A 26,606-nucleotide genomic window follows, 5' to 3' on the forward strand; every position below is an offset into this window, starting at 1 on the left:
GAGAGTGTTATGCTAAGTGAAATAAGCCATACAGAGAAAGACAGATACTGTATGTTTTCACTCTTATGTGGATCCTGAGAAACTTAACAGGAACCTATGGGGGAGGGGAAGGGAAAAAAAAAAAAAAAGAGAGAGGTTAGAGTGGGAGAGAGCCAAAGCATAAGAGACTCTTAAAAACTGAGAACAAACTGAGGGCTGATGGGGGGTGGAGGGGGGTGGGTGATGGGTATTGAAGAGGGCATCTTTTGGGATGAGCACTGGGTGTTGTATGGAAACCAATTTGACAATAAATTTCATATATTAAATAATAATAATAATAATAATAATAATAATAATAATAATAAAGAAAATAAAGATCCTGGATATATTTTGAAGGTTAAACCATACAATTTCCTGAAGATTGGTTATGATATGTGAGAGAAGAAAAAAGTTAGAGGTGACTTCAAGCTTTTTGGCATGGCAACTGCAAGGATGAATTACTATAAACTGAGACTGAGATAGAGAAGAACATAGATGGACAGGTTTTTTTAAGGAATTGGGGAAGGTCAGTTTTAGATATAGAAATTCAAATGGAGATGTCCAATAGGTAGTTGATTATAGTTTAACATTCAGAGAAAAGTTTCTAGTTGGAGATACAAATTATGGAGTTGTCGGGGAGCCTGGGTGGCTCAGTCGGTTGAGCATCTGACTTCAGCTCAGGTCATAATCTCGCAGTTTGTGGGTTCAAGCCCTGCCTCGGACTCTGTGCTGACAGCTCGGAGCCTGGAGCCTGCTTCAGATTCTGTGTCTCCGTCTCTGTCCCTCCCCTGTTCATGCTGTCTCACTTTGTCTCAAAAATAAATATAAACATTAAAAAATTTTTCAAATTATGGAGTTGTCAGCACATACATAGATGATGTCTAACATCTTTTCCTCCAGTACCTCTCCACAGGTAAGCTAGTGCTCGAATCTCATCACTCCTTGAAAGGGTTTGTTTTTCCTTGGATATCAGGTTATTTGGTTGCCTTGCAACCTCAGCTTTCTGGTCAATTCAAAAAAAGTTACGAGTTTTAGAAAGTGTGAATAGAGAATATTTCTAGGAAGGATACTATATATAGTTACAAATGCTATGATATTTCTATATAAAAATGGGATGTGCATTTCTAAAAATGGGGAAAGAAACCACTAACTTATTTTTTAAATAGGAAAGAGTAAGTAGTAATTGCTTATTTTAAGATGTTTGGGGTTTTTTGTTTGTTTGTTTGTTTTTAGGAAAACCATCCCCTTGGTTATCAATTGATACTGCCTTGTATATTCTTAAGGAAAATGAGAGCCAAGCAAATCTACAACTCATGTGTTTTACTGAACTACGAAATAGAGAAGTATACATATTTATTTCCTAGTGTTTAATTTGAAAATATGACATGAACTCAAGTTTGAGGAATATAATAGATTTTCTATATTTGTTTTTAACTTGTGTATCTTTCCCTCCAATTAGGGTATATACAGTACTTAAGCACTATGAATATTACGTGTGTCTTTTTAATTGTGATGTATTTTCTCTTGATTGCTAAGAGCTGAGGATTAGCTTTGTAACTTATATGTTATGTGACATTATACTTCACTTTCTTCTCTAAATGCCCAGATGCCTCACATGTGAACATTTTTTTTTTTGTAATATGCAATTAAAATGATTGATGCCAGTGGATTTTTTTCCCTAAATACAGGCAATTCAAGACTTTGGAAAAGTTGCTTTAGATGTTTGTCTTACTTTATATTACTACTGCAAAAAAGAAAAACTTCAAGATTGCTATCCTCAGGCTTGACTCATATTATAGGGTTCAAAAATAGATTGATCTGAAGAAATGCTTTTAAATGATTTTATATGTTGCCCATGGGGTTGTTCTGATCTTTTCTAATTATATATTTACTCAGAGGCCAAATATGTGAGGCAGATACATAAATGTGGCTATTTATTTTATGAGGACTACAAAATACATCTGCTACACAACAACAGGAATAATACTATTCAAGGGCTTACTGCAATATCATATTTAATCTTTATACAGGTCCAATGACAGACAAACATTTCCCTGATGGAATGTTATATAAAAGTCTTTATTGTAGGCTTCTGAACAGACAAGAATAGTTATAGGCAAGAAACAAATAAAATGACACAGGTTAATGTTTTGACGAAACTCTTCTTCAGAACTGACTACAAAGTTAGGTTCAAGATAAAGTATTGTCTAAAGCAATAGTTTTTCCCATTTTGTATTGGATAAAATTACTTTCTTATGATACTGCATGTATAAAAATGTTAGTACATAGCCAGCCTGTAGTAAAGTTTGAATAAGTTTCTATTTACCTTTTTACTATATTGGCTTCTGTTTTTCTGTAATATGTCATATTTGCAAAGGATTTTTAGTTTTAGTTTCACAATTATTTTCTTTAAGAAGAGTTTTGTGTGCATGAAAGACTTTCCATTTGCCATCCACAGTGGAAATTCAAGGTTATATGTGGAGATAAGGGAAGTTCATGGGATAACATGTATTAGGAAGCAGCAAGAACTGCTTTTCACTTCTGGGTACCAGACTACATCTGGCCATTTTACAAGATTATGGTTTCCCAAGGAGGGATTTGTCAATCTTTAGTCTTCAATGACCCTAGTTTTATTGGGTTGCTTCTTGTAGCAAAATAGAACATGGTATGGTCACTTTAGGATGATTATGGTTCCTCTGACTTGTGAGGGCAGAAATAGGACTGAACCCAGAATTCAGAAAAACAACTTTATTTTGTGTATGAGTCCCCAGGATGACCTAAAATACATCTGTGTTTTGAAAGTTTTTGGACACAATTCCTGACAGAATTCCCTAGGGCTATTCTGTGCTGAAGGGCCAATAGCTGTTTGCTTAGCTTTTATACATGGCAAGAAAATGCTTAGATTTAATATATTTGACAGAGATAACCCCTAGGTTTTATAGATGGCTGTTTGTTTCCATAAAATACCTAGAACATTCATAGAGAGATGTCATTATGCTTTCTTTTATGAAACTACAGAATAAAATGTTTCCTATACAAATTTCCTGTCACTCATTATAAATATACTGTGATGGAAAGAAATTTTGTATAAGGTAGGTTTATCAGGGATTCTGCCATCTTGTTTTATAATCCATATTAATTACATAAATAATAGTAGTATTGCAATGCTTCTGTCTATGTAATTGGATTCTTACAAATACGGCTTACAAATATTACAAATAATGAATTCTTGAAATATATTTTTTACTTTGTGTTCTTGAAATCTGATTTACAAATCATGTATTTATATTTAATCAAATTAGGGAATTGTAAAATTATTTTAAGATCTCTCTCTTTGCTTCCTGTTAAAGATATTTACATCACAAACATTTTTGAAGATTATTGGGAAAGCTTTAGAAGTTATATAACTTTTTACCTGTTACAGTTTTAGGCATTTGTTTTTAAAATATACTAAGAACTACATCTAATGGTCTTGTGCCAGGACTTCCATTAATAACCAGATTTTGAAGCCTGTAAAAGATTGATAGACGCATAATAGAGTTGGTGAAAATGGATAAATTGCTTCTGAAACTTCCCTTTCAGAAGAAAGATGAAAAGTCATTAAAACTCATGTTGGTTGTTGTTTTTTAATTCTTTTGAGAAAAGGTGTTTGGGTGGACTGGTGAACTAGAACCTGGAATTTACTGGTTAATTCCTTCTACAACTGGCTGTAGGCTGAGGAAAGAAATAAAACCAGTAACTGAAGAAGCCCAACTTGTATATAGAGATGAAACAGGGGAATTATTTCTTACAAAGGAATTTAGGTAAGTTTTGTTTATTAAGGTTAGAACTGTAAAATCTAGAACTGTAAAATCTAGTTTATTAAGGTTAGAACTGTAAAATTATAGATCAATAGCCTGTCTTCCATCCTTTCCTTTGGCCAGCTGCCAGACCCACCTGCAGATCCTAATTCAATAATTCAACTCATTCCCTAGGCATCTGAAAGTGATTTTCCGTTCATGAGTCTGGGATTGCCACTCATTTCTGAGTTCCAAACATTTGGCAAGTCAACTAGAGTCACACATTTACAGATTTCTACCTGATTAGACACTTCCTTAGAAATAGATACTGCCAGTTGCACCATTAACTTAGATAATGGTCAAATATGAAATCTAAATACTTAGGTAGTTCCCCTATACCCTAGATATATACAATAATATCTGGTAGAATAGGAAGAAGAAAGTAGATTGGAGAAAGGAAAAAAGAATGATGGAATTACCATTCATTGAGTTACTACTATGTGTTGAGATACTGTGGTTGTTTTAGAAGGTTGTTTGTTTCAGACTGACTAAAAATATATATTTGGATATATTAAGTTCAAAAAATTGTTTAATGTCTTGAGATTACTTCCTCTTGAAAGTTGTCCTCATAGAAACATTCAGTCCAGTTGCCATGGAGACAAATAATTTTCTATTTATAATTTTAGGTCAACTTTATCAGATATATTTGAAGTAATTGATTTGGATGGAAATGGTCTTCTTAGCCTTGAAGAATATAATTTTTTTGAATTGAGAACAAGCGGTGAGAAATGTGATGAAGATGCTTGGGCTGTCTGCCGAGGTAAGCACTTTTCTTCTCCTTAATGCATATATAAAAAAAATAGCACCCTTTCATTTTTAAGAAGTAAAATGTCAGACTTCTCTATAGAATATTATTATAGCAGTTAGGACAGTGAAAAAGTAGTAGCATTGTTTATAGATCATAAAAATGTAAATATTTATTTTCCTTAAATTTATAGTTGGTATAGTATTCAAGTTAAAAGAAAATATGAATTACTTAAATGTCACTTCATTTTTAGCCTATGTTCTTTGGATCTTAGAATGGAAAAAACTTTGTCTCAGCTCTTGATACTAATGAAATGGAAATGGTCAAGAGCCCCAAACTGTGCCCAGGAGAGGGCAGCAAAGAGCTAATAGGCTAACGTTTGACTAAAAATTAAGCGGTTTCCGCAAGTTCTTTATATATGTTAAGAATTCTTTAGTTGTTTTTTTGTTTTGTTTTGTTTTGTATTTGAGTTGAATTATGAAAGCACATCCACGGTGGTATGGAAACCAAAAACATCATGATTGGCAAAGGAAACTATTGAGAAGGAGACAATTTCTGTTGTCTCTTAGGAGGAGTTTGGGAAGATGGTAGGGCTTATGTATTTAAGCCAAGGACTAAAAGATCAAAGGGGAAAACCAAAAGCCATAGCCAACTATAGATCACAGAATAAGGCCAAAATGCAGTCAGGAAACAAATTAACTCACATATTGCTGTCACTGGGGTAGAAATGTGTCCTACTCCTTTGGTTCTTAAAATGGTCTAAGCTTGGCAAAGTCAGTGAGCCAGGTGGGAGTTTGATAAATCTGTTTGTCTAAACAGCAAGTAAGGTAGAAATATTAATACAAAGGTTTTCAAAAATGTATCTATTTTTAAATGAAAGAGATACACTATATAAACTTTATATATGGTATACTCAGCAACAAGAAATGAATATTGATTTATACTATTAAACTTCAAATAAGAAGATTTGTAACATACAGAATATTATTCTTAGGAAGATATAATCATCTTATAACGTTAAGAATACAATCTTTTGATTCTTTATTGTGGCACTAGAACATATTCAATAAGAATGAATCATAATAAGACTTTTTATGGCAAAGTTTTTGATAAATAAAATTTTAGTTTGATAATTTAATTGGTAGAATTGATAGTTAACATTTTTTGAGAATTTACCACATGTCAGTTGGAAGCAGTCTATACAGCAACTCTCTGAGGTATGTACTATTGTTATTCTCAATTTACAAAGAAGGAAACAGAATCAAAGAGGGTAAGTCACTTGATCAATGTTATATACCAAGAAAATTTCACAGCTGAGTTTTACACCCAAGCAGTTAGACTCCAGAACCTTGAATACCCTGCTACAAAAAAATCCCCAAGAATGGTTGACTTAAAAAATGATTTGAAGGGAGAATGTCCCCTTCACCAACATCAGTAATACTGCAAAGAATCAGGCCTTTTAGGTTCTGAAGTTTTTATTTTTATAGTCATACGTAATATTAATTTTATGCAACTTTCTCCTTGATAATAAGAAAATGTTTTACCTACCTGTAAGATCATTTTAATAAACTTTTTTATACTTAAAGGTGCCTTAATTTTTTCATTTTTTATTAATATATTTTATTTTTAGAGCAGTTTTAGGTTTACAGTAAAGTATGAATACATTTTCTCCTCCCCTCTACCAATTTCTCCTGTTTTCTGACATCTTGCATTAGTATGATACATTTGTTAAAATTGGTGAACCAATGCTGGTGCATTTTTATTAAGTAAAATCCATAGCTTATATTAGGGTTATATTGTGCTGTACAGTTCTCTGGATTTTGACAAATACATAATACCATATACCTGCCCTTACAATATTATACAGAATAATTTCATTGCCCTCAAAATCCCTTGTGCTCTACCTATTCATCTATCTATTTGTCCCTTCAAACCCCTGGCAACCACTGATCTTTTTACTGTCTCTATAGTTTTGCCTCTTCCAGAGTGTTATATTGTTGTATATCTTGCAGTAGATAGTCGTTTCAGACTGGCTTCTTTCACTTAGCAGTGTGTATTTAGATTTCCTCTTTTTGTTGGCTTGATAACTCATTTCTTTTTAGCACTGAATAATAATTCCATTGTATGAAGGTATCAGTTTATTTATTCATTCACCTGTTAAAGGACATTTTGGTTGTTTCCAATTTTTGGTACTTATGAGCATAGCTACTATAAATACTCATGGGCATATTTTTGTGTGTACGTAGTTTTCAGCTTGTTTCAGTTCATTTAAATTCAATGATCACTGCCGCAGTAAACCTATGTTTAACTTTGAAAGAACTGCCACATTGTCTTCCAAAGTGACTACACCCATTTTGTATTCCCACAGGAATAAATGAGGATTCTTAGTGCTCCACATCCTTGTCTGCATTTGGTATTATTAGTCTTTTTAGATTTTAGCCATTCTAATAGGTGTATATCTTGTTTTAATTTGCAATTCCTTCATAACATTTGATCTTTTCATATGCTTGTTACCATCTGTATATCTTCTTTGGTGAGGTGTCTGTTCAGCTCGTTTGCCCGCTTTTTGATTGAAGTATTTATTTTCTTACTGTTAAGAGTTCTTTGTATATATTGGATACAAGTCTTATCAGCTGTGTTTTGCAAGTATTTTCTCTCAGTCTGTGGTTTGTCTTTTCATTCTCTTAGTAGTGTCTTTCACAGAGGAAAAATTTTTAATTTTAATGAAGCCCCACTTAACCATTTTTTTCCTTTCATGTGTCATGCTTTTGGTTTGTGTGCTTTTGGTGTTGTATCTAAAAACACATAGCCAAACACAGAGTCACCCAGATTTTCTCCTGTTATCTTCCAGAAGTTTTATAGATTTGTGTTTGGGGTCTGCAACCCATTTTAGTTAATTTTTGTGAAAGACATAACATCCTAGTGTACATTTATTTTTTTTGTCTGTGGATGTCCAGTTATTCTAGCACCGTTTATTGATACAATTATCCTTTCTCCTTTGAATTGACTTTGCTCCTTTGTCAAATATCAGTTCAGTATATTTGTATGGGTCCACTTCTGGGTTCTCTGTTCCACTCATTATTTGTCTTATCTTTTGCCACCACCACACTGTCTTGATTACTATAGCTTTAAAGAAAGTCTTAAAGTTGGGTATTCATGAATTTATAAAAAATTAATGGAGGATTGAGAATTTTAAGTTTTAAAAGTCTGATAGTTTGATAGTCTCTATAGTATAGTATTAGGTATATTTTCCTTGATAGTAATAAAATTTGTATTAATCTCAAATATTTTTTTCATCTTTCTTTATTACATGCAAGCTCCATCCTCCAGTTTAGTGGCTACTATTTCTATGATCTAATTTAATCTACATTTACTTTTTTCCTTGCAGAATTCTGTGTCACTTCCTAAACTCTGTAAACTTTTTAAACTATTAATCAGTCAGTTTTAAATGGCTGTGTCTCTGCTGCTTTTTTCATAATGATGTATACAGAAGAGATATATCATATAAAGAGTACCCATTTCCTTTGGATATATTACAGTTGGAAACAAGAAAATAAAATCTTTCTTGTTGGACAGTTAACAGAATATAATCCATAATGAATAGCTATTTATTATCTATAATAGACAAATTCAGGAATTACACATGTATAGATACTTTGAGGTGAATTTAGTTTTGCTTACAATGTTAAAATGGATTTATTAAATTTATTAAATAATAATATTAAAATAGATTTATTGTCTAGGACATTCATAGAATCCAAAGTGTTCCCCATTATCTAACAGATTTTTAAGGACCAGGGACAATTTAGTTAAAATTAGAGTAATTAGGCATATAGCAGTCCCCTTAAATCTGGCACCATCCACATCTCCCCTTTGAAACACCATTAATTTGGGGGGTGTTACATCAAATTCATCCAGGTTCTGCTGGCTTTAAGGGGTAAACATATATGAAGCATTTTAATTTTTAAAAATATATAAATCAGTATATACTCTAAATAAGCAAGCAGGTTGGGACTTACCCAGAAAAATTACAATTTCCTCTAATTTCAGAATATATTTGCAATTTATAACTTCTGATTTTTTTGAAAGTTCCAAAAATAAGGCTTCCATTAAATAAGGCTTCCATTAAAATATTTATGAAAAATAATATAGATCTTTTATTAAATGTATGAGTTTTAAAATTATGTAAGAAAGAAACTTTTGGTTACTTTAACAGACAATTTTGATACAAAGAAGAATGAACTAACAAGACAGGGCTTTATGGATCTCAATCTAATGGAAGCCAATGATCGAGAAGGAGATCCTCGTGACCTTTGGGTAACTCTACACTCAATGGGCTACAATAAAGCTCTGGAACTGACACAGGTAAAGCAATCTGAAAGTTTTGCAGTGGTCCTAATACACATAGTATTTTACTCCACGAACACTTTCCTACCACCTGACTTTTGAATTGGGCACTCAAATCCTTGAACTTTAGTATACGAATGAATTGTGGTTGCACCGGTGTGTTTCTGCTAGTTTGTGCAAGTTCCCATTGTTACCTGAAATTTAGTTACTATCAGTATTTAAATAATTCAGGAACAAAGGAGTTTGAGCATATAATATGGGGGGAAGGTTTGGTAGTTAAAAAAATTCTATTTTTTAATTGGTGATGGCTATTTTAGTTGCTGGAGTCTCATTTCTATAGGGAAACTCTTTGTCCTAATAGAATAAGCCTATCTTAGAATAAGGGGGACGTGTCTGTATGAGAATTGGAATTCTGATCTTTTGATAAAAGATACTCCTTGGGTTATTATTTGTAAAATACTTGGGATGGTTCTTGGCTAATGTATAGCACTGTGTATGTGTTAGCTATCATTATTAAGACTTTCAGTAAACTGGAGAAATAATAAAAATGAGGCCTTACTTCTTAAAGTCTATATTTTGTGTCAGGTTTCAAATAAAGAATTCAAGAGTTTCAGGCCATGTATCACGTAATAGTACATTTGTTGTTTATATTCTTAAAAATAATATCTGTCCTTTCTCTAAATAAATCAACTAGGAGGGTAACACTAGCTTCAACACACTTTAAATTTTGGGTATATTGAGACTTTGGTTTAATTCCTAGCTTTGATATCATTGAAAATCCCTCATAAACCTCTTTTCTGAGAAGTTTTGAGAATAATTTTTTTGCCATTTTTATTAATAAGAGGTTAAGAGTTACAATAACTTTTTATATCTTACTTTATTTTTTAATGTTTATTTATTTTTGAGAGAGAGAGCAAGCACGAGCAGGGGAGGTACACAGAGAGAATCCCAAGCAGGCTCCACACCATCAGTGCAGAGCCTTGTATGGGGCTTGATCTCATAAATCATGAGATCATGACCTGAGCCAAAATCAAGAGTCAGATGCTTAATCGACTGAGCTACCCAGGCACCCCTATGCTTTCACTCAATAAGAGAAATTAGTTAAGAGCAATTTAAGACATTTTTTTGCATTTACTTATGTCATTGACCTTTGAAACCATAGGCAAGAAGTATTTCTTAGATAAAACTTTTTAAGTTTGTTTATTTTGAGAGAGAGAGAGAACAAGAGAGCATGCTCATGAGTGGGAGAGGAGCAGAGAGAGAGAGGGAGAGAGAGAATCCCAAGCAGGTTCCACGCTGTCAATGCAGAGCCCGACATGGGGCTCCATCTCACAAACCTTGAGGTCATGACCTGAACCGAAATCAAGAGTCAGACGTTTAACCGACTAAGCTGCCCAGGCATCCCTGAGATGAGGCTTTTTATTTTATTTATTTATTTATTTATTTATTTATTTTAAATAATTTGTTTATTTAAGAAATGTGTATTTTTTTAATAGACTAGACTTTATTTTTACAGCACTTTCAACATACGGAAAAAATAAGCACATAATGCAGAGATTTCCCATATTACTCACCCCCCCACACACACAGTCTACCCTATTATTAACACCTTACATTAGTTTGATATATTTGCTACAATTAATGAACCAATATCAATGTATTATTATTAACTAAAGTCCATGATTTTCTCAGAATTCCTTAGTTTTAGTTTAATGTCCTTTTTCTATTCCAGGATCCCATCCAGGATACTACATTATGTCTTCTTAGGCTCTTCCTGGGTGTGACAGTTTCTGAAATTTTCCTTTAGATAATCCTAATAGTTTTGAGGAATATTAGTCAGGGGTATTACAAGTTGCCCCTCTACTGTAATTTTTTTGTATTATTACACTGGGGTTATGTTTTCTTGAGAAGAAGACCACTGAGGTTATGTTTTTATGTCATCATATTAAGGGTCCTTACTGTCAACATGTTGTCATTATAGGTGTTAACTTTTTTTTTTTTTATATATGAAATTTATTGTCAAATTGGTTTCCATACAACACCCAGTGCTCATCCCAAAAGGTGCCCTGAGATGAGGCTTTTTAAATTTAAAGTTTATTCTTCATTTATTGAATAAGTAATACAGAAACACCATTGAAAATGTAAAAGGTAAACATATATAGTGAAAATGTCAAAGGAATAAGAAACCACTCCTCAATAACAAATAAAAAGACAAAAATGAATTGATTATTTACTACAAGGGAGTATGCTCGTCAGTTATAGCCTGCACGACTATAACTGGAGCAGTTATAGTCTCCACGACTATAAGTGGAGCAGAATGTTCCTCTTATTTATTAGGGGAGGGTTTTGAGGAAGCATGGTTACTCAGGTGAGACTGTTGATTGGTTGGCACTCAGCAGTGTTATTTATTCACACGAGTCCTTGATTGTTTGACTTTCAAAAGTGAGGAACTGATACTGGTGGGCTTACAAAAATGTGTATTGAGATGAGGTTTTCTAGATCTTTTGAACAGGTTTAAAACCAGTCCTGATGACTACTCATTATCATGACAACAGAAGAGTCAGTTGTTTCCTAAATTTGTGAGAACTTTTTAATTCCCAGCCTTCCCTTTTGATTTTCATTCAGTTAAAGTTGTAGAAGAAACTTTCAAAGATTCACTCAACCACTATTGTTGGTTCTTTTCGAAGAGGTTTCATCTGTGGGGATCTGATTTTCAGTTTTGCATTTATCATGGTTTCATCCTGTTTCTGTCTTTAAGTCATTTGTTGGGACAGCGACTTCTACAGAAGCATTTGAAGACTCTAGACAACATTTAAACTCTGAGGCAAACAAGTATACTAGAAGTATTATAAGAAGGGAGTATAGAGCACTCCAGAGTCATAACCCCAGGTTTTCCAGGCTTGACCAAGAAAAGTCCCAAGGACTCTTTAAATCTACTTTGTATATGACCTTTTGTATTAACTCTTTTAATTCATTGTAGGTGATTTCACTTGCAGTGTTAATCCAGTTACAAGAAGTATTAGCAGCAGTGCAGATTCCTCCCTGGCTGGTCAAAAGAAAATCAAGGCTTTTTTATTATTCATAACTGCTTGAGTTAAAGAATTTAAACTGGTTTGTCATGCCCCCAACAGTTAGGCTATATTAATTACTATGTCAGCCAACAAGAAGGAACAATTTTTTTGATGACCATCTGGAGTGATGTAACTGCTATGAATAGGATCCGTGTCTTCAGCAATCTTTTTCCAGGAAGGGTTTTAATTTTTTGTGGGTATATGTAAGGAAATATAACCTGTTGAGGGTGTTCGGGAATCTTGCCCTTGGAATGGCCTAACAGTTGTACAGAATAATTAACTTTGATTCTGAGTTAGCATTAAATAGTCTGATTTCCACATAGTAGCTGCATAAGTAATCGTCTTTAGTGGAACTGTGGGTGTGTTGTTTCTTGGTGTTGTGACAAATAGTATGTGTTGCATTTTGTATTTCTCATACTTCAAACACATTTCTTTCCTTTAAAGCCTAGACTTAGGCAAATTATTGCTGCTAATAAGGAAAACATGATAGGCCAAGTCAAACATATATAGCCTTAAATCCACAAAGAGTAAAGCTATGAATAAATAAGAGTGTGCAAAGAAGAATGGAACCCATAGAAGAATCTTGTTCCAGTGTCATGAGAGGAAGCTGCTCCTGTAATGTGGTCATATGTTGTACAAAGGTTCGTGGGTTAGCAGTTAATTCTGTGCACTGTCTGCTTCTGGAGATTCTCTGGAGAGTTGCACTTTAGGATCTTTAAAGGATGTACCTTTCCAATTCTGTTAAGGCCCTTTGCACTTTCCCAGAGGTGTGGGAATTATAAAGACAAAAATGTTTTTGAATAAGAAGCAAGCCTTAAAAAAAAAAAAAGAAGAAGAAGAAGAAGAAGCAAGCCTTTACTTAATCTAAATCCATGAATAATTGTTCCAGTTAAATGTGTCCCTTGTCATGGGACCAATAATTTGGAAGGCCCTAGGCGGTCATGATGGTTGTGGCTTTTTAAAAAATGATGTTTTCTTTGTTTGTTGTTTGTTTTGTTTTGTTTTTTAAAGATTTTATTTTTAGGTAATCTCTACACCAGATATGGAGTTCAAGCTCACAACCCTGATTTCAAGAGATACATGCTCTACCAGCTGAGCCAGTCAGGTGCCCTGGTTGTGGCTTTTCAACAGTGAAATATTTTGACCCATCCTGAAAATAAGTGTACTATATTATTAGTACATATCCATAAACCAGAGAGAGTCAACTGTATAAAATCAATTTGGAAATGCTTAAAGAGTCTTTTGGTGTGTAGTCTCAGTTCATGTACCATAATTTTTCCAGGTTGATTTAGTTACAGATAAAACATTGAATAACCACATCCTTCATTTTCTTAGGAAATTTTTTCCTCAGTGATTGATATTATAGCCAGTTTATCACTATTGGAATGCATTGTTTCATGGAAGATTTTATCTAGTGTCCAGGTGGCCATTCTGTTTTTGCCAGATCTTATCCTCGTGGTTCTTAGGACACAGTGTTTCTTTCAGAATTTGGCAGGCCAGGTTTTGCATATCTACAATGGAATCCCTAAACTTCTCAGTGGATTTGTTTTATTTTGTTCTTATTTTATATAAGGACTTTAGTCAGAAGAGTCTATTTGGTATACAGATCTGTTAAAAGTATTTCTATAGTATTTCTAAAGTGTTTCTATAGTACTTCTAAAGTACTTGTATAGTATCTATGATATAGTATATTGGCTTCCATAAAACTTCTTTTATATTGAGTCTCTTCCTTTGTGGCCACTATTTTAGGTATCAAATAATGTATTTATTGTTCCTTTTTTGTTTGTTTGTTTTTTAAGTGAGCTCTGCACCAGGGTGGGACTTGAACTCATGACTCTGGGATCAAGAGTTGCATGCTCTACTAAGACAAGTGCCCTTGTTGCTCATTTTTAAAGAGTACTTGATCAGAGAGGGAAAATCCCTCTTTTTTATATAGCATTTTTAAAAAGTCAATTTTTCTAAAAGCGTACTAGCTATTAGTTTATATATTTTACTCTCTTATGTCTTAGAGCCACAGTTTAATCATTTGAACATATTTCCTGGTAAGGATACAGATTTTACAAAAGATACTAGGCAACTTACTGTATTTCAAGTTATTGTTACTGTTATTGTTTTTCATTTCTTTCATTAATATAAGACTCCTCAACAAACAATATTGAGTCAGAATTTGGTACTGGAGCATCCAAAAATTCTCTTCTTGGCATGGATACTTTTGATTTACAGAATCACAGTGAAGACATTCTCCTCGTTCAGTAAGGGTTACAGCATTTTTGGATTGAAAATGTTACACAAGCAAATGGTAATACAAGAAGGAGAAAATAACAATTCAGAATTAATTGGTATAAAAATGTTGGATGGTTCCCATTAGTGATAGGGATTTTTATATATGGTAACATTTGATTTAAAGGATTCATGGAGGGGAGGTGGGGAGAGGTGCATGAAATAGGTGGTGGGGATTAAGGAGGACACTTGCGTGATGAGTACTAGATGATATATGGAATTGGTGAATCGTGATATTTTACACCTGAAACTAAAATGACACTGTATGTTAGCTATACTGAAAATAAAATAAAATAAAATAAAAACATAAAGGATTCATGTATGACCTGAAGTTGTTTTGACTGATTTAGTTAATACTTGTAATTGTTCTGAGACAAGGTGGCTATTTAGTTAAGGTATTAGCTTTAATATGCAGTGATTCTTTGGTGTGTGCTATTTTACTGAGTTAATACAGCAAGAGGATGATCTAACATTTTCATATTTGAAAAAAATAAAAGTTTATGATGACCTGGGAAGAATCAGTCTGTAGTGTTATGAATGTTCTGGTTGGTTTGAATATATATGGAGAGTATTTTGCTGATAGGGATCTGGAAACCTTTGGTACTTTCTTGAATCATGTATAATGAAATTTGATGTCTAGATGAACTATAATTTGATCCCCCCTGTTAAATTAGTAGGTATGGTGTCACAAAGAATCACCAAAGTATCAGTTACAGGTTAGGATTTGGGAAAGGATTTAGGATTGTTGGAAATCTCATTATTTGAATGGTTTTAGTAAACCAAGAAAAATTTGATGAGTTCTTCCTGTAGCCTTAAAGTTAGAAAAGGAAATTAAATAACTAATATGACATATATTAGCTTTAAACCAAATGGAGGAGTGGTACTGTGGCTTAAAGGAGGTATTACAGATTTGCTTGAGATTATAGTTTTCTTTCCTTTTCTGTGAATATTATCAGTTAATATCCTAGTGAAAAAAAATCACAATTTCTTGCTTTTTAATTATTCAGTTCATAGTACTAAAATCTTCTAAAAGTATATGAGGACAAGCTAGAGGGTACATCTTCTTAAATCATATGATAGACATATTAATAACAAATAATTTATTTTTAATTCTATCAAAAGGCTAAGACAACGTTTACTTTTTCTTTCATATCAGGCATGCCCATTTGTCATTGATATCTATGCAGACAAATGCAAGCCAAGAATTAAAGCTGTCCATATGGAGGCATGCAGTGGGCAACTCGAGAAGGCCATTTGTAAATCTGTCCTTAACAAAGGCGATGCAAGAGTAATGGATGGTTATGAAAATATAATTGTACATACTTATAAGCGTGACACCTGGATAACATCAGTTATTGAAAACAAGGTATTATTTATGAGGTGGTTCTCCTTAGAACTGCAATGTTTACTAGTATGTTCCATCTTCTTTCTTATTCTATTCTTGCACAGCAATTAATACCACATTATATTAACAAAATTTATAATGGGCAATTATTCCTTCTCAGGTTTTTAATTCAAACTAAGCATGATAATTTTTATGCATTTTTAAAAGTTTGAGATAATTTTTTTTCTCTTAAAATATTATGAAAATTAAATATCTGGAGATCTCTGAAGAAAGAGTATAATCTGGGTATAAAGTATTTTAGTTTGTTACTAAAAATCTTCACACCTACAATTAAAAAAAATTTTTTTTAATGTTTATTTATTTTTGAGACAAAGAGAGACAGAGCATGAACAGGGGAGGGGCAGAGAGAGAGGGAGACACAGAATCTGAAACAGGCTCCAGGCTCTGAGCAGTCAGCACAGAGCCCAACGCGGGGCTTGAACTCACGGACTGCGAGATCATGACCTGAGCTGAAGTCAGACGCTTAACCGACCGAGGCACCCAGGCGCCCCTACACCTACAATTTTAAATAACAGACATTGAGTTTTAAAGAAATATAAACAAAATAAAGAAAAAAATTAGCCCAACTTTGTTTTACATACCTTGCAATTCAGAAATTTTATGGGCTATCATCATTTTATCTCATATATTCCATTGTCTGGGACCTATTTTTATCAAGCCAATTATTGCTAGCTTTGGCTACCATCCCTCCTACTACTGATATTGCAGGTTAAGGGAATACATGCATAAATGCTTAGAGATACCCAGTTTTCTAGAAACGTAAATTTTCATAAAACCTTACTCAAGATGGCTGGATTCTTAGGACTGTTGGCTTATTTCTTTTTAGTTCCTGGGTGAGACTTACATTATTTTTCTGCCTGCCATAAATTCCTTAAAGTGTTTAAGGTTTGGCTGAGTATTGAGTCAGTGTGAGTCTATATTATGTAACTAACTCTTCTAGTCACAATAGAAGCCTCTAGAAGTGTAATATGGTCTCTGGTTTCAAAGAGTTTATGGGCCAGTTGGGAAGACAAGCTCTATACTCTTGAAAGAGATGCGTGAAAATTAAATGTTAAATTATACTGTTTACATGTGTAATAGTTTTACTGTATCTGCATCTCTTGTAGTTGATGTTAGTTTGGACTATCTTGTAGTTGATGTTAGAAGGACCTGTAATGAGGGGGAAGGGGACTGTGGTGTGGGATTTGGAGACAAACTAGGATTAGAGATGCAGTGTAAGGAGTAACACGTGAGAGGGTTAATGTGAGATATAGAGGAAACAGTGAGAATATTCGCTATGTGGAAACAGAGAACTTTACTTGGTGGAGTGATATGAAGGTAAATAGCATAAGTAGGATGGGTCCAGATCATATATATTATCTTGAAAATGAGGTAGAGGAGTTGGACTTGACCAAAATAGCCAGGGTCCCCAGCCGGAGATTCCTGTCTTCAAGTGGATCATAAAGCTTTGGAGGGTGATTCCTAAAAGAAAGGAGTGTGCCTTCCTTTCTGCCCTCTACGTTTTACTAGAATTAAAAGGGTCGACGGGAGTCACTGCCTTATCACAGTTTCTCTGTTCTGCAGCTACCTATCATTTCTTAGCCCTGCATTTCCTTCCTTTCCCTAAAGGAAAACTAAACTTCCCTTCACCAAAATGATGTAATAATATTTTAGAACTTCCTATTTGCCAGGCACTTTACATTTATTAATGTGTTTACTTTTCACAACAACCCAATGAGTTAAGTACTATCTGCATTTTACACACAAGGAAACTGAAGCATGGGGGCATTCAATAACTTGGAGAAGGTCACATGCTGAGTAATAGGGCTGAGAAATGAATCCGGTAGGCTAATGTTATATTGCCCCTTTGTGGTCATTAGGGAGTGCTCGTAGCTTCTTTAGCAGGGGAACACTTTGGCTCCTACATTTCTTTTCATTCATCAGCTTCATACTGCTTTCTCTTGCTTCCTATCTATCCTAAAGACTGTCTATTATCTGTGACCTATTATCTCAAGTATCACTTCTTCGGTAACGTATTCCTTTCTAGCCCAGACTGAGCTAATGTTTCTGTGTTTCTATAATATCTTCTATGTTTCTACAGAATCCTGCGAACACCTCTTTCACAAGACTTACAAAGTGTTTTGTAATAATCATTTTGTTTGTATTATTAAAGACTAGCAACTTATGAAATTTTTTTATAGTCAGATAATAAAGTGATTATTCACATCAACAACGAACTAAGTAAAAACTGCGTAAACAACAGAGGACTCAACATATTTGCAGTAGAAGTGGCGCCAAAGTCTACAATGGTAATGCATTGCTTTCTAATTAAACCTTTTGTTTTATCAATTAAAAAAAACATTTTTGCTATTAATACTATGAATAAGTGGAAATATGAAATAAAGTCTAAAATTATTTTAAGTACGATATTATATTATTATCATCCTATATTGCGAGTAAGGAGATTTTGGTTTTAGTCCAGTTCTCACTGTTTGGTTGAGTGATTATGGGAGATTCAGTTAACCTCTCTGTTCCTGCCCCTTTAAATGTAAAATTAACATAGTATTACCAGCTTTAGGTTCTTTAGGAGGTTAATGTAAAGATGAAAATAAAATGATGTACATGAAAGCACTTTGTAACATCATATAGAAATATAAAGTGGTGTTTATAGTAAATGGGAATTTTATAATATAAAGTATTTTTATGTACATTATTAAGATTTTCTAATGTAACCTGAAAGAGAAAATGCTTCTAAGTTTTAGATAGCCATCTAAGTCAAGAGCCAGGAACAGTCATAGTTTCTGGTGTTAGCAGAACCATGGGTTTCTAATTTAGCCAGGGGGTCAAAGACATGGACCCTGAAACTGGTCTAGCAAAGGGAAAAAGGAAAAAGCCTTCTATTCCTTTCCTTTCTTCTTCCATTCTGTCCGTGACATCCAAAAACACTTTAGAACCAAATAGAGATTCTACAGAATCCCAATGAAGGGTTTAGAAAATGCTCTATGCTTAGTGAAAAAGGGGTACTTACTCCTCTATCACTCCTCTTTACCCACATTTACACATACCAACTATCAACTATTATATTTTAGTAGAATTTAGACTGGATTATCTTGTTAGACATCAGATCATAGATTGTAGGTCCCTGCTAAGGACAAATGTTACAGAAGTTTATCTTCACAGGGATATTTTTTACATAGGGTCTAGAAATCTTATCTTGTTTAAAAATTAGTTAAAAATAATAATATGTAAAAGGAAAGTAAAATTTTTCTATTTTTATATGCAGGTTTGTCAACATGTAATGCCTGTGAATGAACGACAAGAATGGATATATTATTGTGTGTATTCCCTTATATCTTAAATATTGCTTTCTATTAGAGACTGTCAGGCTAAGAATTATTTCAGGTTTAGTCTTTATTTGTTGATCAACTAAATGCTGATCAATTTAACTGATGTATATAAACAATAATCTATTTAATTTGTATGTATTTATATTTTATGCCCATGTTATATACTTTATTATTAAAATATAAATAAATATAAAATATAAATAATAATGTTTTTAATATGGGGCTTTCTTATCAATTTAATGGGAAATCTGGGCACATTTCACTTACCAGTAGTCAATCAAAGTAAAATTATAGCTAAGCTTTTAAAAAGTAATAGTCAGTGAATTCTACAAAATCCTGTACACTTTTGGTTTAATCTCACTCATCAAAACAAACAAACAAACAAACAAACAAAAACCCTCAAAGAAAATGTTAATGGGCCAACTGCAGCTAGTGCCCTTGACTCTCACCCTGGATCCTCACTGTTCTGTCCCAGAAGCCTGACAGGTCACAGACTCCTGTCCATGCCACTGTGATCACAGGCATGTGGCTGTGGGAGGACCAGGGGGTGGCCTTGGCCCCTTCTCTTTCCTCCTTCTGCTGCTGCTGCTAGTGACACACAGCCCCTTCAAAACCTGCCTCTCCACCAGCAGCCTCTACCTCCTGTTGCACCTTTCAGCTTTGAGCTGATACTGCCTCCTCCAAACCTCTGTGGGCCTGTAGGTATTCAGACCCTGGAAGCTGTTCCACCATCACCCATACTCGCGGTCATTCAGCAGGCAGGTAAGATCAGAGGAACAGGCCTGGGATTGGATGTTGAATTTACCTCTGAGGGGACTCTTGTCTTAATGCACTGTAGCACAGTAGATATGACAACTGATGGTAGTGGCTGATGAGTTATTTCACATTTGAACAAATGAGAAAGCTTAATTCTGTAGCAAATCACAGATTCAGGAACGATTTCCCTGAAGACAGGATCTCTAACCTGAACCGTAAACTGATAATCCTCTTAGATGTCAAAGGTCGTGCACATATACTACTGGTGCCCTAAATAACGCAGTTTCTTCAGCTATACAATCTGTTTTTGTATCATCTTGCCAAAAGTTATTTGTAAGATGAGACAGATCAGAATGTAGTATTAATGGCATTAACTCAGAGAACTTGGAGCCTTAGCCATCTAGGAGATGGGAAACCACACTAAGATATTTGTGTTTCAGTCCATGTTTGTGGTAATAGACATTTTGCTGGATTAGGGCATGCATAATATCTTGTGATATCTGTATGGAATTTAAGCTTTCCTCATACAAAAGGATATTGTATTCCTGGACTCCTTAAAGAAGTGGTGGCTGAAGGCATTCAGGTTGTTGCTGAGGAAGGTTTTTCCCTTCTTACATTTGTTACCGAACAAAGGGAGGAAAATTTTTCCCCTCTTCCTTTTGTTCCTAAACCCAAACTTATCCCCACACCCTATGCACAGTAAGCCAATATCTGAGACACCAGTTTTTAAGTAAAGAAAGCTTTATTATCAGAAGAGCAGCCCAACAAAAAGGCTGGGGATCATCCGCAAAGCTGCCTTGCTCTCTTGAGCATAGGGACAGCTTATATATATTTGGGAAAGGAAGTGAATATATGAGAGGAGTGTGAGGAGTTTCTTGAAATCACGAAGTGAGGGGCCTCGAAACCGTCTGGAGGTGTGCATTCTTCCAGACAATGGGGTGTCGTTTGAGACCTGGTACAATCAGATACATCATATAATTTCAAGACAAATGTTACTGTCCAGTCCCCATTAGGTTTTTACAATCAGTGGGTAAACAGGGAGTAGGGCAGAAAAGGCAAAGTTAATGACTGATTGTGCATGAGGTTAAAGGATGCATAAAACATAAGTAGGGATCAAAACAGAACGTGGAGCTAAGTTAATAATACAACAAATACAACTATAGTCCTGCTTCTGCTTTCAAAACAGGTCCAGGATTCAAGTGTCAGCCTTGCTTTCTAGATTCATTGGCTGTTCTAATAATTAAATAGACATAAGGCAGATTAACAGGAGTAAAAGAAGTTTAATTGTGTGCATATGGGAGCCCCACAAAGACATGAGACTCATAGACAGTCAGCCAGTTGAGGCTTATATACCATCCTGAGCAAAGGAGAGAGGATAGGAGTCTGGGCTTCAAAGGGGAGGAAGACGATTCACAGGAAGATGAGAAGAGTGAATGTCTGGTAAACAAACATCTGCCACACTGTGCAGATAAGTCTTTCTGATTTAAAAAATTATCTCTAGTAATAACTTTCTTCCTGGTACAGGCCGACTATCTAAATTCTTTTAGGCAGTTAAGGGAGAGGTAATAAGCTTTTCCCAAGTCAGTTGGCTCTTAATTGCTTTCAACTCAAAACAACCCACATGTTAAAGTGGCACATTTTGGGGTGGCATATTCTGCTACCCCTCAATACCTTTGATAAAGATGTTGCTATGAGTCCCATCTTGGTTCCAGCTGTATGTCACTGATGCATGTTGGAAGACTACAAATCTCTAGTTCTAAACTTTTCCCCTGGGAAGGAACTGAGTGTATATAGAAACTGCCTGCTGACCTTATGCGGGGATATGAAAATACTCTGTACTCTGTGCTAACCCAAAACTTGGGGCATCAGGTGGCTCGCACAAGCGATAGTCAATAATTGCATTTTTTATTTGACCCAAAGCAAAACCCAGTGTTGCCACCATGTTCCATGGAATACCTGAGTTCTACACTGTTGCTCTTGATAATCTGGGTCTACAAAAAGACACACATCTTCTGTCTCTGACCTCACTGAGGCGTATATTCCCAGTGAAGATAGGCAAAGATTGAGTTGTGCAGTTGGTGGTTCAGATGCAAATGCGCAAGAAATGCATGATCACTCAGAGTTGATATTTTAAAACTTGCCACAATTATGTAATTTACTTAACATTGTATTCAGTTATGTTATCAATGTACTGTAGATGTCAAACTTGTGACCATACTAATGCAATCTTAAAAGGAAAAAAAAAAAAAAAAGAAAATGCAAATGCAGAAATAGTCATTTAATTATACATTTAGTTTTCCAATCAGAAAATATCGTTAAAGCAAGGGCACCTGGGTGGCTCAGTCGGTTGGGTGTCCGACTTCAGCCCAGGTCATGATCTCACGGTTTGTGAGTTCGAGCCCCGCTTCAGGCTCTGTGCTGACAGTTCAGAACTTAGAGCCTGCTTCAGATTCTGTCTCCCTTTCTCTCTGCCCCTCCCCTGCTTGCACTCTGTCTCTCAAAAACAAACATTAAAAAAAGAAAGAAAGAAAATATAGTCAAAGCAAAATTTGGAGAAATTCATTTTTTATATTAAAGAAGCCAAAATCTAGGGGCATCTGGGTGGCTCAGTTGGTTGAGCGTCTGACTTCAGCTCAGGTCATGATCTCGCGGTCCATGAGTTCAAGCCCCGCGTCGGGCTCTGTGCTGACAGCTCGGAGCCTGGAGCCTGCTTCGGATTCTGTGTCTCCCTCTCTCTCTGACCCTCCCCCATTCATGCTCTGTTTCTCTCTGTCTCAAAAATAAATAAACATTAAAAAAAAATTAAAAAAAAAAGCCAAAATCTAATCACAGTGGTAGGAGTACAGTTGATCCTTGAACATGGGTTTAAACTGTGTAAGTCCACTTAAATGTGCAGATTTTTTTACACTACAGTATTGTAAATGTATTTTCCTTATGATTTTCTTGATAACATTTTCTTTTCTCTCACTAACATTGTAAGAAGAGAGTTATATGATACATATAACATACAAAGTATGTGTTAATTGTTTATGTTATTAGTAAGGCTCTAGTCAGCAGTAGGCCATTAGTAGTTAAGTTTTGGGGAGTTAAAAGTTATACATGAATTTTCGACTGCAGGGGGTCATTACCCCTAACCCATGTTGTTCAAGGGTCTACTGTATTTTGTTCTGACAGCAAATAATTTTTTATGAGTTTACTTACGGATTGCTTTTAATTAAATGTGTTTAAAAATAATAGGACTTAAATCTAAATAGCATTTAATGAAGACTAGTACAGTGCATGAAAAAATATATTAAGTAATTAAGAACTCTATAACCGTAACAGTAACAATACTTTGACAGCTAGTGTCAGCTTTTAAATAGGAATACCAGTATGGCAGTATATTAGTTTTGCACCCAGTACATGCTAGCCCATTGTTAAATGTCATTTGGATTTTTGGCCCTTGATTTAGACACTTGTAAACCAGGTTGTCATTATGTAGCAGTTTGCATTGTTCAGATGATGTGGCTAAAAAGAAATGCAATGTGAAAGCGTTTTACGAAATCCACTAAACTATATATTCCATTTCACAAAGTACTGAGTTGCAGGAAAGTTTTATCTTCCACCATTGTCTCCACTTACACATATTAAGCATTTTTTTTTTTTTTTACCCCTTCCCATTACTCACTTGTTATAGTGGAAGAAAAAAAACTTTTTAGGGTAGTTTTGCACAGATGACCGTATTATTTTTAGAGGTAACCTTGCATGTGATTCCATTTAAAAAGCACAAGGATCCTGCTTACCAAGAAGACCTCTAGATGCTTCAGATCTCTCCTGTGTTCTAAGTCCCATTCCTGCTTGTCTCCTTAGTATTGGCTCCCTTGAATTTTACCTACAAACACTCCCTCAATATTGACTTTTCCCCATTATTATTTAGACTCTTCATCTCATTCCCTATCCCTATCATTTCTGTCTTCCCCTTCTCAGCGAAAGGACTTGAAACAATTGCCCACATTTGCTATGCCCACTTTTTTTTTTTTAATGTTTTTTTTATTTTTGAGAGAGAGACCAAGCATGAGCAGGGGAGGGGCAGAGAGAGGGAGACACAGAATCTGAAGCAGGCTCCAGGCTCTCGGCTGTCAGCACAGAGCCTGATGCGGGGCTTGAATTCAGGAACTGTGAGATCCTGACCTGAGCTGAAGTCGGACACTTAACTGACTGAGCCACCCAGGCGCCCCTGCTGTGCCCACTTCCTTGGCTTTCATTCTTTCCAGTTAATTCAACTAGTGATTGTTCCCCCAAGGATATCAGTAACTTCCTGTTCACTAAATCTAGTAGATATTTTAAAGTCTTCTCTTTGGCATTCTTCAGATTTTCTTCCCACCTCTGCATTTCTTTTTAGGCTTGTTTTTTTACTCATACTGTAGCCTTTCCCACTTTCCACATTCTCTCTCACCTCAGGCCTTTCTGCCTACAAATAATAATTGTTTCTCTACTCACTCTTCTTCCTTCAGGTCTCAGTGCATATGTCACTTTTTCTAAGAATCTTTCACTGATTACTCCCTGACCAGGACTGCTTTGGTAGCCCTAAAACCTTATGCTCACTCTTTGTTGTAGTACTCATCATACTGTACAGGAATTACTGTTTATTTTACCCTCACTAGGCTGAAAGCAGGGAGTTAACAATTCCAGCATATACCATGGAACTGTAATGCCCGAAGTTCCGAAACCTCCCACAAAAGTCCACCAGAGTCGTGAGTCAAAGCCAAGCGGCAAGGGTCGTTTATTGCAGGTTCGAACCTGGTCCTCTGCGCACTCGTCGCCGGTGACGCAAGAGGCCTTGATCAGGGTTGGTACAGCGTTTTTATAGACAGAGACAAATAGCACAGGGGAGGTTTCAAATTATGAGGGGCCTGATTAGTTGATTTTAAAGTAAGGACATTTGTTATTCTCTGATTGGGCGTCCTTTGTCTGTCCTTTGGCGGGAAGGCTTTGTCCGTTACTTGTGGCGGGAGGAAAAAGGGGGAAGGGGGAAGAGGGTAGGGTAGGTGGGGAATGTGCCAAGCAAGCAGGTTTACAGAAGCGAGAAATGCCGGTTAGTTTATGTACAATCACTCATTCCATTACATATCAGGCTACATTTAGGAAGGTTTACAACCCATTCTACTACACAGCGGGTTACATTCAGGAAAGGCCTCACAATGCTCGTAGCAAACAGCAAGCAAAACAGACTTCTCAGCAATTGTATTTCTTATCAAAGATCCATAATAAGCAGAAAAGAGAACCTAGCTTTAACTAAGGCAGGGCTGTCATTTGGATTGTTCCTTTCAGAACCATAATAGATATGTAATAAATATCTGCTGGACAGTTGAGTAAAGTTGGCAGAAAATTAAACTTAACCTGTGGTATGAATTTTTCCTAATTATTAGGGCTATTTGTAAATTAAAAATAGACACATAGGAAAATGTCTCCTTAGTATTAAATTCTGTTTACCCAGATTTTGTTTTTCATGTCATTAACAGATGAAAACTACATTTAATATTTTGTTGATATTTCATTAGATATTCTAGTAAACCTGTTTTCTTGTGAAGCCAGCAGTTTTCTTTTAGATCTATTTTTGGTGTAGGTCAAATATGATGCAGAAATTTAATACACCACACTAATCATATTTTGGATACAATCCAGGAAAATGAAAATACATTTCTGATTTTAGCCACCAGAGGGTGAGCATATTATTTATTATTCATATTCTTCATTAGATAGAATGAGAGAGAGACTGACTGATAATATTTCTCAGCACTGGGTTAAGTCCTTTATGACTTCTAAGATTGCTTTGGTGAAATATATGGTATACTAAGGATTTACCTATAAACAGGCACATACACCTATCTTATTAGAGAATATATAAAAATTATTTCTAACTTGTAAAGTGGATACTAAGTCTTCTGCTCTTAAAAAGGTATTGACTCAAAAAAAAAGGTAATGACTCACTTCCTCATGAAGTTACAAGTATAAGGACATTAAGATGGGCTTGCTAGCTTTATCTAGTACAGTAAAGCCTATCTTTGATACTCAGCCTAGCTTGATTTGGGGGTGGGAAAAAAACTGCTTAATGATTAGAGGAGAAACATGGCAAACATGGAGAAACATGGAAATGATTTAGGGAAAGTAGATAAAATTAATGTGAGAGACAGTTTAGAGGCCAGGACTAGTAATGGTTGCTAAAAGTCTAGGGGGTAAAGGATTTTGGCTGCTTAAAAGTGTCTGTACTTGTTAACTGTGGTTAGTTTTGTCTAAGGAAGATGAAGAACAGGCATTCTCAGTTATTATGAATAATTCACAAGATGCCTTCATTTGTGATATTTGACCAAAGTCAATTTGTACTTTAATTTAAAAAAAATTTTTTTTAACCTTTATTTGTGAGATAGAGAGAGACAGAGGATGAACGGGGGAGGGTCAGAGAGAGGGAAACACAGAATCTGAAACAGGCTCCAGGCTCTGAGCTGTCAACACAGAGCCTGACGCGGGGCTCGAACCCACAGACTGCGAGATCACGACCTGAGCCAAAGTCGGACGCTTAACCGACTGAGCCACCCAGGCGCCCCATCAACTTGTACTTTAAAAATAGGTTCTGGGGGCACCTGGTTGGCTCAGTTGGTAGAGCATGTGACTCTTGATCTCAGCGTTGTGTGTTCAAGCCCATGTTAGGCATGAAGCCAGCTTAAAAAAAAAAAGTAAAAAGAGTTTCTCTATTTTTTAAAATAATGACAGTTCTAAAGATACATATTAATGTTAAAAAGAAGACCTACATATGAGAAAGGGGTTAGAGGTATGGTTCCA

At 35.1% G+C, this 26,606-nt stretch overlaps 1 protein-coding gene and 1 pseudogene across 2 annotated transcripts in view; both read left to right on the top strand.

Moving 5' to 3' along the window:
• EFCAB7 (EF-hand calcium binding domain 7) overlaps positions 1-19,247 on the top strand; it is a 47,895-nt gene extending 28,648 nt beyond the window's left edge. Inside the window, exons 8-14 of one of the 2 annotated variants that reach the window (XM_025912216.2) lie at positions 1,252-1,361; positions 3,664-3,821; positions 4,484-4,617; positions 8,819-8,967; positions 15,457-15,666; positions 17,886-17,993; positions 18,968-19,247. In XM_025912216.2, the coding sequence (XP_025768001.2) occupies positions 1,252-1,361; positions 3,664-3,821; positions 4,484-4,617; positions 8,819-8,967; positions 15,457-15,666; positions 17,886-17,993; positions 18,968-19,042 (944 nt within the window). In that variant the 3' untranslated portion in view covers positions 19,043-19,247. The remainder of the gene's footprint in view (positions 1-1,251; positions 1,362-3,663; positions 3,822-4,483; positions 4,618-8,818; positions 8,968-15,456; positions 15,667-17,885; positions 17,994-18,967) is intronic. The other variant, XM_086717177.1, reaches the window with a different exon arrangement.
• On the top strand, positions 19,115-23,849 carry LOC112863907 (glycerophosphodiester phosphodiesterase 1-like; annotated as a pseudogene).
• Positions 23,850-26,606: the final 2,757 nt, after the last annotated feature.

The sequence above is a fragment of the Puma concolor genome, chromosome C1 (assembly GCF_028749965.1).
Source record: "Puma concolor isolate L17-30 chromosome C1, mPumCon1.1.hap2, whole genome shotgun sequence".
NCBI lineage: Eukaryota > Metazoa > Chordata > Mammalia > Carnivora > Felidae > Puma > Puma concolor.